The sequence below is a fragment of the Pristiophorus japonicus genome, chromosome 7, assembly GCF_044704955.1.
Source record: "Pristiophorus japonicus isolate sPriJap1 chromosome 7, sPriJap1.hap1, whole genome shotgun sequence".
NCBI lineage: Eukaryota > Metazoa > Chordata > Chondrichthyes > Pristiophoridae > Pristiophorus > Pristiophorus japonicus.
Window position 1 is genome coordinate 88,759,720 of NC_091983.1, and position 14,194 is coordinate 88,773,913.

Consider the following 14,194-nt stretch of genomic DNA (forward strand, 5'->3'; position numbering starts at 1 on the left):
TCTTTACCGCAAATACACATGCGAGAGCCTCCTTTTCTACCATCCCGTAGCCCCTTTCTGCCTGTGACAGACTTCTGGAGGCATAAGCTACCGGCTGTAACTGATCCTTGGCATTGACATGCTGCAACACACACCCGACTCCATAGGACGACGCATCGCACGTTAACACAAGTTTCTTACATGGGTCATATAGTGTTAACAGATTGTTGGAACATAACAAATTGCGTGCTCTATTAAAAGCCCTTTCCTGGCTGTCCCCCCAGACCCATTCGCGACCTTTGCGTCGGAGCACGTGTAGCGGCTCTAGCAGCGTGCTCAATTTGGGAAGAAAGTTACCAAAATAGTTCAGGAGCCCCAGGAACGAACGCAGCTCCGTCGTGTTACGGGGTCTGGGTGCTCTCTGGATCGCTTCCGTCTTGGACGCAGTAGGGCTGATCCCGTCTGCTGCTACCCTCATCCCCAGGAATTCTACCTCTGGAGCTAAGAAGACGCACTTCGCCTTTTTCAATCGCAGACCTACCCAGTCCAGTCTGCGTAGCATCTCCTCCAGGTTGTGGAGGTGTTCTTCAGTATTGCAACCCGTAATGAGGATGTCGTCCTGAAAAACCACCGTCCCTGGAATCGACTTGAGGAGGCTTTCCATATTTCGTTGGAAGATCGCGGCGGCCGAGCGAATCCCGAACGGACATCTGTTGTACTCAAACAACCCCTTGTGTGTCGTGATGGTGGTCAGCTTCTTCGACTCACTCGCCAGCTCCTGGGTCATGTAAGCTGAGGTCAGGTCCAATTTTGAAAAAAGTTTGCCACCGAATAGCATCGCAAAGAGGTCCTCCGCTCTCGGTAGCGGGTACTGGTCTTGGAGTGACACCCGATTGATGGTGGCCTTGTAATCGGCACATATCCTGACCGACCCATCCGCCTTGAGCACCGGCACAATCGGGCTCGCCCAGTCACTGAATTCGACTGGCGAGATGATGCCTTCCCTCAGCAGGCGGTCCAATTCGCCTTCTATCTTTTCCTGCATCACGTACGGCACCGCTCTGGCCTTGTGGTGTACTGGCCTGGCATCCGGGTTTGTGTGCATCACTACCTTGGCCCCCATGAAAGTGCCAATGCCGGGTTGAAATAATGAGTCAATTTTGTCCAGGATCTATGAGCATGATACTCGCTCCACAGAGGAAATTGCATTGACATCGCTCCATTTCCAGTTCATGACAACAAGCCAACTCCTCCCCAGTAGTGCGGGACCGTCCCCTGGGACAATCCAGAGTGGCAGTCTGTTCTCCGAATCTTTGTGGGTCACGACTACCGTGGCGCTGCCTAGCACCGGAATGATCTGCTTTGTGTAAGTCCGTAGCTGTGCGTCAATCGCCGATAATTTTGGCCTCCTGGCCTTGGATGCCCACAACTTTTCGAACTGTTTAATACCCATCAGGGACTGGCTGGCACCCATGTCTAACTCCATTGATACTGGGATGCCATTGAGGAGCACTTTCATCATTATCGGTGGCGTCCTGGTGTATGAACTGTATACGTGCTCCACATGAACTTGCTGAACTTCAGCTTCCAGCGATTTCCCCCAGTGTCAATTTCTGCAGGTATTTTGCTCATCTCTGCAAACTCCGGCTGAGTGTGTGCCTCCACGCCTTCAGCATGAGTTGCGGTTTGAAACAAAAGGTCCCTTGCCAGTCGATCGTCCCTGACTGCCCCTGTTATTGTCCTTAAGTGTACCATTAACAGGTGTTGATGGCCCCATTACTGGCCGCATTGTCCCTTGCAATGGCGTGAATCGCTGTTCAGCTTGCCATTGTCTCTGTCGAACTCCCCCTCTGGGTTCGACTACATGTTGGGGCATGCCCGACTGCCCTTGTCTGCCTGGAGAACTGTGTGCTGCTTTAACAATGTTGAATCTCTGACCCAACCATTCCTTAACACAGTACCTCTCGTCTGTTCTGCTAGTGGCCATGCTCGCGTGGTTTAAATCCCAGTTTCTTGTCGCCATTGATACGTCCTTACTATACAGTATAAATGCACATGAGGCCCATGCTTGAGAGAAGGTCAGTCTGTGACCTGTCCTTTATTCCTTAGCACTCAAGTGATGAAGGTGGGTGGAGCTTCCCCTTTTATATCTGAAGGTCCAGGTTCGGAGTGTCTCCTACCTTGTGGTCAGTGTTCTCACGGTGTACAACTTAGGTCAGTTTATACATGGGTTACAATGCTGGTTGAATACATGACAAGTACCGCCTCCTTAGTGATTGTGATTGTGTTAAGTTCCTCACCCCACCCCCACACCCCCCCGCCCCCATAGCCCCTTGACTATCCACTGTTGGAATATTGTTAGTGTACTCTACCATAAAGACTGATACAAAATATTTGTTCAGAGTTTCTGCCATCTCCATGTTCCCCATTACTAATTCCCCAGTCTTCTCCTCTAAGGGACCAACATTTACTTTAGCCACTCTTTTATTTTTTATATACCTCTAGAAATTCTTACTATCTGTTTTTATATTTTGTGCTAGTTTACTTTCATAGTCTATCTTTCCTTTTCTTAATCATTTTTTTCGTTGTTCTTTGCTGGCTTTTAAAAGCTTCCCAGTCTTCTGTCCCCCCACTAGTTTTGGCCACTTTATTTGCCCTTGTTTTTAATTGGATACCGTCCTTTATTTCTTTCGTTAGCCACGGATGGCTATCTTTTCTCTTGCATCCTTTCGTCCTCACTAGAATATATTTTTCTTGCGAGTTGTGAAATATCTCCTTAAATGTACACCACTGTTCATCAACCGTCCTACACTTTAATCTATTTTCCCAGTCCACTTTACCCAACTCTGCCCTGATATCTTTATAGTCGCCTTTATTTAAGCTTAGTACGCTGGTTAGAGATCCAACTTTCTCACCCTCCATCTGAATGTGAAATTCAATCATGCTATGATCACTCATTCCGAAGGGATCCTTTACTCGGAGATTGTTTAATAATTCTGTCTCATTACACAGGACCAGATCTAAGATAGCCTGTCCCCTGGTTGGTTCCATTACATACTGCTTAAGGAACTGTCCCTTATGCACTCTATGAACTCCTCCTCAAGGCTACCCTGACCAATTTGATTTGTCCAATCAATAAGGAGGTTAAAATCACCCTTGATTATTGTTGTTCCCTTTTTACAAGCCCCTACTATTTCCTGGTTTATGTTCCGACCAAGTACTGCTCGGGGGCCTATGGACTATGCCCACCAGTGACTTTTTCCCCTCATTGTTCCTTATCTCCACCCAAACTGTTGCAACACCCTTATCATTTGAGCCAATATAGTTTCTTACTATTGCAGTGATTCCATCCTTTATCAATAGAGCTACCCCACCTCCTTTTCCTTTCTGTCTGTCCTTCCGGATTGTCAAGTATCCCTGAATATTTAATTCCCAGTCCTGGTCACCTTGCAACCACTTCTCTGCAATGGCTATCAGATCATACCCATTTGTCTCAATTTGTGCCGAAAACTCATCTATTTTGTTACAAATGCTACGTGCATTTGGACAAAGTGTCTTTAAGTTTGTGTTTTTACACATTTTTTCCTGCTTGTTTCCTCTCTTCTTCAAACTCACTTTCTTTATTTTTGCTTTCTAATTCCAGCTTTACTCCCCTCCCTACTGAATCTATTTTCAGGTTCCCATCCTCCTGCCAAGCTAGTTTAACTCCCCCGCCCCTCCCCCCCACCGCCAACAGCACTAGCAAACCCCCCTGTGAGGCTATTGGTCCCGGCTCTGTTGAGGTGCAACCCGTCCGGCTTGCACAGATCCCACCTCCCCCAGAAGCGGTCCCAATGCCTCAGGAAACTAAAGCCCTCCCGCTTGCACCATCTCTCCAGCCATGTATTCATCTGCTCTATCCTCCTATTTCTGTACTCACTAGCTCGTGGCACTGGGAGTATTCCAGAGATTACTACCTTTGAGGTCCTGCTTTTTAATCTCTCTCCTAGCTCCTTAAACTCTGCCTGCAGGACCTCATCCCTCTTCCTACCTTCATTGGTACTGATGTGGACCACGACCTCTGGCTGTTCACCCTCTCCCCCCAGAATGTCCTGCAGCCGCTCAGTGACATCCTTGACCCTGGCACCAGGGAGGCAACATACCACCCTGGAGTCACGTCTGCAGCCGCAGAAATGCCTGTCTGCTCCCCTGACAAACGAATCCCCTGCCACTATAGCTCTTCCATTCTTTTTCCTCCCCCCTCCCTGTGCAGCTGAGCGACCCATGGTGCCGTGGTCTTGGCTTTGGCTGCACTCCCCAGAGCCACCATCGTCCCCACCGGTACTCAGAACAGAGTACCGGTTGGAGAGTGAGATGGACTCAGGGGACTGCTGCACTACCTGCCTCGTCCTCCTCTTCTGTCTGGCGGTCACCCACTCCCTCTCTGCCTGCACACTCTTAAGCTGTGGGGTGACCGCCTCCAGAAACGTGCTATCCACGTTGCTCTCAGTCTCATGGGTGCACCGCAGTGACTCCAGCTGCCGCTCAAGCTCCAAAACACGGAGCTCGAGTTGGTGCAGCTGGAGACACCTCCTGCACACATGGTCACCCCGCTGCGCGAAGGATGTGCAATCCACGGGACTGAGCTACCCTGCCATCCCTCTAGTTACACTCGCAACTATCGAGTAGAACTAAATTCTAAACCTTCGCACAACACACCAACCCGCTACTCAGCAAATAATCGATTTAATTAACTGGCTTTCCTTAGATAATAAAGATCACATATATTTACTGGCAGATCCTACTTACAACAATGCCAAAGGTTTCCTACTGAAAAGGAAAAGAAAAAGAAAAAGATTCACCAATCCACCAGCCAATCACTTACCCGCTTGGCCGTACGTCACACTTTGATTTTGATTTCTTTTTAACTTTTTGTCCCTGCACCAGCTGGTTCCTCCAACTGCCGTGCCCTTTTTATGAGCCTCGACCTCCCGCTCCCGCTCCTGTGGATCCTCAGACTGCCGCGCCCTTTTATCTGGGCCTTGACCTCCCGCTCAAGTTCCTGTTCCTGTGGCTCCTCCGACTGCCGCGCCCTTTTATCTGGGCCTCGACCTCCTGCTCCCGCTCCTGTTGATGTGGCGTCAGTAATGTATTGGGTATGTTTTTGGTATGTATATATCTGTACCTATTCTTGATATCACATGTCTAACTCATCTCTTTATTCTCCCACAGGTCCATCAAGAGACCCCCCACCCCCCGCCACTGTCCAGGAGGAAGAGGAAAGAAAGAACAGATGGTGGGTTGAGAAAGCACAGGAGATCCATCGTCATTATAGGCAGTTTCTCGGAATCGAGGAAGACTTGCTTCCACTCTTAGGATGAGTCCTCAGGTGGCTGTACAGTCCAATACGAGAGCCACAGTCCCTGTCACAGGTGGGACAAACAGTCGTTGAGGAAAGGGGTGGGTGGGACGTTCTTTCCGCTGCCTGCGCTTGATTTCTGCATTCTCTCGGCGATGAGACTCGAGGTGCTCAGCGCCCTCCCGGATGCACTTCCTCCACTTAGGGCGGTCTTTGGCCAGGGACTCCCAGATGTCGGTGGGGATGTTGCAGTTTATCAGGGAGGCTTTGAGGGTGTCCTTGTAACGTTTCCTCTGCCCACCTTTGGCTCATTTGCCATGAAAGAATTCCGAGTAGAGCGCTTGCTTTGGAAATCTCGTGTCTGGCATCCGGACAATGTGGCCTGCCCAGCGGAGCTGATCAAGTGTGGTCAGTGCTTCAATGCTGGGGATGTTGGCCTGGTCGAGGACGCTAATGTTGGCGTGTCTGTCCTCCCAGGGGATTTGTAGGATCTTGCGGAGACATCGTTGGTGGTATTTCTCCAGCGACTTGAGGTGTCTACTGTACATGGTCCATGTCTCTGAGCCATACAGGAGGGCAGGTATCACTACAGCCCTGTAGACCATGAGCTTGGTGGTAGATTTGAGGGTCTGGTCTTCGAACAATCTTTTCTTCAGGCGGCCGAAGGCTGCACTGGAACGTCAGAACCCTCATGGACAACTCCAACAGTGACAGGTCGGAACGCCGCAGCGCCATATTTGCCCGGGAACTTAGACGCTTTGATATCGACATCGCCACCCTAAGCGAGACCCGGCGGGCAGGGGAAGGCCAGCTCAAGGAACAGGTGGAGGTTACACCTTCTTCTGGAAAGGGAAGCAGGAGATCCAGCAACTAGCCGACAACCACGACATGCATGGATTCTTCAGTGCAGTAAAGACCACCTACGGACCAAGCACCCAAGGTCCTAGCCCATTGCGGTCGAGGAACGGAGAAGTTTTAATCAAGGACAGAGAGGCAGTCAGTGCTCACTGGAGGGAGCACATTGAAGATCTCCTTAACCGAGACTCAGTCTTCGAAGTGAGTGTACTCGACTCCATCCCACAGCAGGCTACGCATCACCATATCAGTACAACCCCAGCACTGAAAGAGGTTGAAAAGGCCATTTGACAACTGAGGAACAATAACGCCTCAGAAGCGGATGAAATCCCCGCTGAAGCACTAAAACATGGCGGCGAAGCACTACTGGCGCAAAAACATGAGGTCATCTCTCTTATTTGGAAGGAGGAGAGCATGCCAGAGGATCTCAGAGACGCCGTAATCATGACCATCTTCAAGAAAGGAGATAAGTCCGATTGCGGTAACTACAGAGGAATTTCCCTGCTGTCCACAAGGAAAGGTATTGCAAGAATCCTCCTCAACCATCTTCTCCGTGGCAGAAAAGCTCCTTCCAGAGTTGCAATGCGGATTCTGTCCACTAAGGGGTACAATGGACATGATCTTCACCGCGCAACAAATTTAAGAGAAATGCAGGGAACAACACCAACCTCTATGCATGGCCTTCTTTGACCTGACAAAGGCCTTTGACACTATCAACGGTGAGGGATTATGGAGTGTACTCTTCAAATTTGGCTGTCCTCCGTTTGCTTCATGATAACATGTAAGCCGTGATCCTAACCAATGGATCCACCAAAGACCCAATTCATGTATGAACCGGGGTGAAGCAAGACTGTGTCATTGCATCAACGCTCTACTCGATCTTCCTTGCTGCAATGCTACATCTCACCGTCAGCAAGCAGTGGAGATAATCTATAGAACGGGAAACTGTTCAACCTCCATCGCCTTCATTCCAGATCCAAGATCATGCAATCCTCTGTCATTGAGTTACGATATGCAGATAACACTTGCGTCTGCGGTCACTTGGAGGACGAACTCCAAACCATCGTCAACACGTTCAATGTAGCGTACGAGAGCATGGGTCTTACACTAAACATCCGTAAAACAAAGATGCTCTATCAACCTGCCTCCGTTACACAGCACCGACCCCCGGTTATCAAAATCCATAATGAGGCCTTGGACAACGTGGACCCTTTTCCATACCTCGGGAACCTTACTGTCAACAAGGGCAGACATTGATGACGAGGTCCAACACCGCCTTCAGTGTGCCAGTGCAGCCTTTGGTCACCTGAGGAAGAGGGTGTTTGAGGACCAGAACCTTAAAACCGACACAGAGCTCATGTTCTACAGAGCAGTAGTGATACCTGCCCTCATATATGCTTCTGAGACATGGACTATATACAGCAGGCACATCAAAGCACTGGAGAAGTACCATCAACGCTGCCTCAGGAAGATCCTGCAAATCTATTGGCAGGATAGACGCACCAACGTCCATGTTCACACGCAGGCCAACATCCTCAGCATCGAAGCATTGACAATGCTCGAACAGCTCCGATGGACAGGCCACATCATCCGTATGCCTGATACGAGACTCCCAAAGCAAGTGCTCTACTCGGAGCTCTGACAGGTCAAACGAGCCCCAGGTGGGTAGAGGAAACGCTTCAAGGACACCCTCAAGGCCTCCTTGAAGAAGTTCAACATCCCCACCGACACCTGGGAATCACTGGCGCAAGATCATTCAAAATGGAAGGGAATAATCCATGAGGGCGTCCAACATTTTTAGTCTCTTCGTCGGGAGCAAGCAGAGACCAAGCGCATACGGCAGAAGGAGCGCATGACAACCCAAGCACTACAAAAAACCAACCCTTCAACCAACGTACTTTCAACCACCGTGTGTCCAACCTGCGACAGAGACCGTAGTTTCTGCATTGGACTTAACAGTCATCTGAGAACTCATTTTTAATGTGGAAGCAAGACATCCTCGACGCCGAGGGATTGCCTATGATGATGATGTTTTTGGTGGTTTTCTTTTCAGATTTTCTTTTTGCCACGGAAGCCTCTCTTAGGGCGTTCCAAGGCCGGCTGTTTAGCTCGGGATTTTCAGTTTTTCAGCTGCCCTAGTGGTCTAAAAGAGGTGTGCAATGCCTCCCTTAGCGCTCCACTCCACACTCAAGGCCCAGCTGGTGAATTTTGCGGCTGGAGACACAAACCATTTCCCAACGCAAAATTTAATGCTCCGCCTGGATTAACGCCGCAACAGAGCTGCGACCGAATTTCCACCCCCAGAAAGCTAAATCTGTGCTGACAATGCAGACAGCAACAGCATCTGCCTTAGGAAAGTGACCAGATGTCTGAGAGTTTTATTGTACTTTTCATGCCGTGCACTAATGAACTGGATCAATGGACACTCACCTTCCACCTCAGCTTCACGACATGGTTCCGAGCAGCGTGATTCCCGTGCTCATCCACGGAAATGTAAAGGTTAGGTTAAAAAGACTCCTAAGGGCCTGACAAGTACCTCATAATGAGCTAAATTACCACTGCTGCCCGGGTTGCTGCCCTGATGGCAAATGCGCCCGAGGGAAAGGCTTGTGGGGGCAGAATGACGGCAGGTTCCCGACCCTCCTCCAATCCCGCCTGCACCGACGCCAGAAAATTCTGGCCATAGTGTAGTGCCAGGAGGTTAAAGTGATGGAATAACAATTAATTCAAACAGTTAGGTGAGGAATGAGATGGACAAATGGGAATAATAGCAATTCTATAACTCACTCACCATACAGTCCTTTCCTGGCAGGGTTCACTATGGACAGATCATTGCAGGGACTTCCACCAATCACCAGATCAAATGGTCCCCATTCTAATAGCTGAAGGACAAAAATTATTTAAAATATAATTTCAAGCCACAATTATTGAGTTATTATTAAATACAACAGCCAAAATATTAGTTTAATTAGAAATAGCTGACTAAACTGAACTATTCAGGGGTTCTACTACCACATGGATCATATTCTCTGATCTTATGACATGGCAGCACAACAGGCTGGTGCTCAAACACGGTGTGCCTTAGTATAGTAGGACATGGTTTCACAACCATGATTCCCCATATTCTCCAAATCCGAGCTCTACCATCAGCAGAGGGGTACCCAGGAATGAGGAAAATTGCTAGATATGTCAGAAAGAACTGCTCACATACAACTCATAGCAGCGCATCAGGAGTGGTTTGGAATTGGTTGGCTCTGTCCTCTTCGCTACAAATATGTGTGAAGTGCATTATGGGGTGCAATGTTGAGAGGAAAAAAATAACGTTTAAAAAGCAGGATGAAAAATGTTTTTAACAATGATGAATCTATGTATGAATCTAACTACTTGCCTGCCTTTCTACTCCATGGCACGTCATGTTCAAGTACCACAACGTTTTACCACCATGCCCATATAAGTACAGTTTCTTATTAAACCAAAAACACTGTTAGTCTGTATTGTGTTTCCAAAATCAAGATAAAACTTTTATCATCATTTTTTCTTCCTGGTATGAACTCTTGTTTTTCATCAGAAGAAACACAAGCTTAGTCTGATATCAATCTCTGTGGCCGAAATGTGCATTTGGATTGACTGATCTGCATCAGTCAGCTACCATTGGTGGAATATAAAAATTAGCAGCGAATATTTCAATTGATTTTCACATTTCTTGAACCAATTGCTCTCCAAAATGGAGGCAGGCATTCACAAAGCCAGAGACCTCTGTTAATTAAAGAGGCAGCTTTCAAATTATCAATTACCTCACATCTCTCACGCTATAGGCTTGAGTTCCTGGAGCCTCCAACACTTTAATAAACCAGATGAGAAGGGATGAGCTTCAAACCAAATCTGAAATCCAAATAACTCCAATTTGGAGCAACTTGGATTATTTTAGATTTGGATTCAGTGTATCCAACTAATTTATAGTTTGCTCTTTTTAATTCAAAGACATTTAATTTGAATTATCAGTTAAACTGATTTTTTTTTCCAAACAAAAAGGCAAGTGCTGTCATAATCAATTAGATTTTTTTTGTGTGGAAAACAACTTGAAATGACAGGAATAGACTGTACATAAAGTTACCTCGGCCCTAAACTCTGGAATTCCCTCCCTAGACCTCTCTTTCCTCATTTACATCGCTCCTTAAAATCTAACTCTTTGACCAAGCTTTTGGTCACCTGTCCTTATGTGGCAAATGTTGTTAAAAAAAGAGCCTTAAAAAATTGAAGTTGCAACCTGGATCAGATAATAAAAATTGTGTATTTTTAAAATACTTGTAAAACCAAATCTATTTATTAGTAAATACTAATCTGTATTAAATTTACTTCCAGATTCTGATGCATGGAATCAGTATTCAAAAGTGTTCACGTACATGTCTGCGAGTAACATTTCGAACATCTCCCACATACATGATCTTCCCTTGGTGTCGGACCATACCCACTGTGATGGAATCGTCACAGACCTCGGATGCAATGTAGCGTTCCACTTGGATCCCGAGATCCCTTAGCACTAGCAGCCCTGCAATTAGACAAATATAGTTTAACCTAGAAAGAATAAAAAAAGGTTCCATCTGCTGTTTAACTCGTCTTTCATTGAGAAATGATGTAAAGATAATGCTCATTGACACAGAAAGTCCTGGTAAATACACACTTTGCCAAACATTGTTTTGGCTCAGTCACCATTTCTACAGACCACAGCTAGACAAGGTGTATCAGCCTTCATTTATTCTTCTAACAACTGAAATATTAAATTGCAAAATATTTTACCATTATTATATATATTTTTAGTTCACTTTAGAAGCTCTGATTAAACATCAGCCTTGTGCAAAAGTCGAATTGCTACTATCTGTTGGCAAACTTAAGACAATGGATAAACAACATTATTCAAGGAGCTACCTTTAGAAATCCTAAGATATTAGCAAAATCCCTATGTTCAGATCCAATCTTAAATGTCAACGAAACTGATATGAATGATACAATTCATTATATCTGCTTTTTATGCTTGTTTTGAATTTTTTGTCGTTTAGCTGTATTGCTGATTTTCAGTTATAGTTCAGGTCTGGTTTGTGGAGTAATGACCTAATATTATTGATACAACAGCTGAATAAGGACCATTTCTGAATGAACATTCTTTATGCTTGAATGAGGCAATTTTTCATGTTGTTTCATTATTTAGAATTAAAAAAAAAATTAATCTAAAAAAAAAGTACAAGAACTATTAAATTAAACCACAGCATCAACAGAACACACATTGGCAGTGGGACACAATTTTCATATGATTTGGAAGCACAATTAACAGAACCAACTAACAATTTTGTTGATCCATGGAAATAAAACCTACCTCTTTGACCAAGCTTTGGTCACCTCTCCTTCTTTAGCTTGGTATTCATTTTTCTGCTTTTTTTTGCTGATTATGCTTCTCAGAAATGCCTTGGATGCTTTTCTGTGTTGAAGCTGATAAATACATTTAAGTTGTTGTTCTTGTTGAATATTAGTTCGTGGTATAAAAACTGTATACCATTGTCTCACCAACATGTCCTCTGAATATTGCCAATGTTTTTAAATTGAACTTATATCAACATTTATTCATATTACTCACCTGGCAAAAACTCTTAAGGTAAGTTCAAATGCTTGCTGAAAAAAGTCTGTCCTCCAATAATTAATTGAGTATATGATGTTGCATTAGTGTCAAAACTTGAGGCCACCTACTATATTAGATGCACTTAAACCACTTTGGCCTTAAATCCAGTTTAGAGACAGAGGTTTGTTCTCATAGCTGATAAGGTTCCCAACGAGAAAAGAACTTGGTCATGTCCAGCCTTTCCTATTCCTCATAATTCTAGGTGCGCATCTCAAAAACACTAAGGAAACAATTCAATGCTAGTCTACGACCTGCTCTGAGAAATGCTACAAATGAAAGTACTCAGTAACAGTCCAGTATCCACTGCAAGTACAGCGGTAAAAGAAAGTATTCAGAATGCCAACATTCTATTCGAGACTGAGCCAACGGGCCCAAATTTGCCCCTCCGGTTTTCTCGGCACACTTACCTCGGCATCGACTTTCTGCTCCCAAAACGCGCTGAAAATGTAGCTCCGTATTCTCCCCACTCTGTGGACCATCCTAGGCCTTGGCGTGGCGTGGCAAAAGCAGTGGGGGGCGGAGCTAGGGCCATGCTGCTGAAACAGAGCCGACGGGGGGCGGGGCTAGGGCCCAGCGTCTGTAAGAGTGCCAGCAGTGTTGCGCATGCGTGTTGGAGCGTTCGCGCATGCGCAGCAGCTCCTCCCATGATTGTGATTAAGATGCCTGCAGCGTAGGACCCAATGCATCCCGGCCCTATCCCGGGCTGAGTGGCCTGCTGCACAGGCCGGCCGCTGCTTTCCCGCGCTGAGGGCTACAAGAAACAGGTTGGTGGGTGGAAGAGTTTTGATGTGGGGGGGAAGAAAGAATCTTCAAAGATTTTCCAGTACTTTAACATCTAGCTATCTTTACTAAAAATTCCCTATCTGCAGTATCTTACAGCTTACCCACTACTGCATAGAATTCTAAAATATTACTAATTATCAGAGTCACACTACGCAATGCTGAACACCAAAATTTAAGTTTACATTTTGACATGCTTTTTTTATTAACATAGGAGCATAGAAAATAGGTGCAGGAGTAGGCCCTTCGAGCCTGCACAACCATTCAATAAGATCATGGCTGATCATTCACCTCAGTACCCCTTTCCTGCTTTCTTTCCATACCCCTTGATCCCTTTAGCCATAAGGGTCATATCTAAATCCCTCTTGAACATATCTAACGAAATGGCATCAACAACTCTCGGCGGTAGAGAATTCCACAGGTTCACAATTCTCTGAGTGAAGAAATTTCTCCTCATCTCGGTCCTTATCCTTAGACTGTGTTCCCTGGTTCTGGACTTCCCCAACATCAGGAACATTCTTCCTGCATCTAACCTATCCACTCCTGTCAGAATTTTATATGTTTATATGAGATCCCCTCTCATTCTTCTAATCTCCAGTGAATACAGGCTCAGTCGATCCAGTCTCTCCTCATATGCCAGTCCTGCCATCCCGGGAATCAGTCTGGTGAACCTTCGCTGCACTCCCTCAATAGCAAGAATGTCCTTCCTCAGATTAGGAGACCAAAAATGAACATATAAGTCCAGGTGAGGCCTCACCAAGGCCCTGTACAACTGCAGTAAGACCTCCCTGCTCCTATACTCAAATCCCCTAGCTATGAAGGCCAACAAGCCATTTGCCTTCTTCACCGCCTGCTGTACCTGCATGCCAACTTTCAATGACTGATGTACCATGACACCCGAGTTTCGTTGCAACTCCCCTTTTCCTAATCTGCTGCCATTCAGATAATATTCTGCTTTCCTATTTTTTTGCCACCAAAGTGGATAACCTCACATTTATCCACATTATACTGCATCTGCCGTGCATTTGCCCATTCACCTAACCTGTCCAAGTCACCCTGCAGCCTCTTAGCATCCTCCTCACAGCTCACACACCACCCAGCTTAGTGTCATCTGTAAACTTGGAGATATTACACTCAATTTCTTCATTTAAATCATTGATGTATATTGTAAATAGCTTGGGTCCCATCACTGAGCCCTGCGGCACCCCACTAGTCATTGCCTGCCATTCTGAAAGGGACCCGTTTATCCCGACTCTCTACTTCCTGTCTGACAACCAGTTCTCTATCCATGTCAGTATATTACCCCAATACCATGTGCTTTGATTTTGTACACCAATCTCTTGTGTGGGACCTTATCAAAAGCCTTTTTAAAGTCCAAATACACCACATCCACTGGTTCTCCCTTGTCCACTCTGTTAGTTACATCCTCAAAAAATTCCAGAAGATTTGTCAAGCATGATTTCCGTTTCATAAATCCATGCTGACTTGGACGATCCTTTCACTGCTTTCCAAATGTGCTGCTGTTTCATCTTTCAATAATTGATTCCAACATTTTCCACACTACCAATGTC

At 46.0% G+C, this 14,194-nt stretch overlaps 1 protein-coding gene and 1 long non-coding RNA gene across 3 annotated transcripts in view; one reads left to right on the top strand and one right to left on the bottom strand.

Annotated features, from left to right (window-relative positions):
* The window catches only part of LOC139267192 (uncharacterized), a 108,042-nt gene extending 102,787 nt beyond the window's left edge, over positions 1–5,255 (top strand). Inside the window, exon 3 of the long non-coding RNA XR_011593854.1 lies at positions 5,191–5,255. This is a non-coding gene — a long non-coding RNA (uncharacterized lncRNA). The remainder of the gene's footprint in view (positions 1–5,190) is intronic.
* dnmt3ab (DNA (cytosine-5-)-methyltransferase 3 alpha b) overlaps positions 1–14,194 on the bottom strand; it is a 725,841-nt gene that overhangs the window by 93,182 nt on the left and 618,465 nt on the right. For both annotated transcript variants that reach the window (XM_070885120.1, XM_070885118.1), the window contains 2 exons: positions 10,576–10,721; positions 8,964–9,054 (listed from right to left, as the gene is read on the bottom strand). In XM_070885120.1, coding sequence (XP_070741221.1) covers positions 8,964–9,054; positions 10,576–10,721 — 237 coding nt within the window. The remainder of the gene's footprint in view (positions 1–8,963; positions 9,055–10,575; positions 10,722–14,194) is intronic.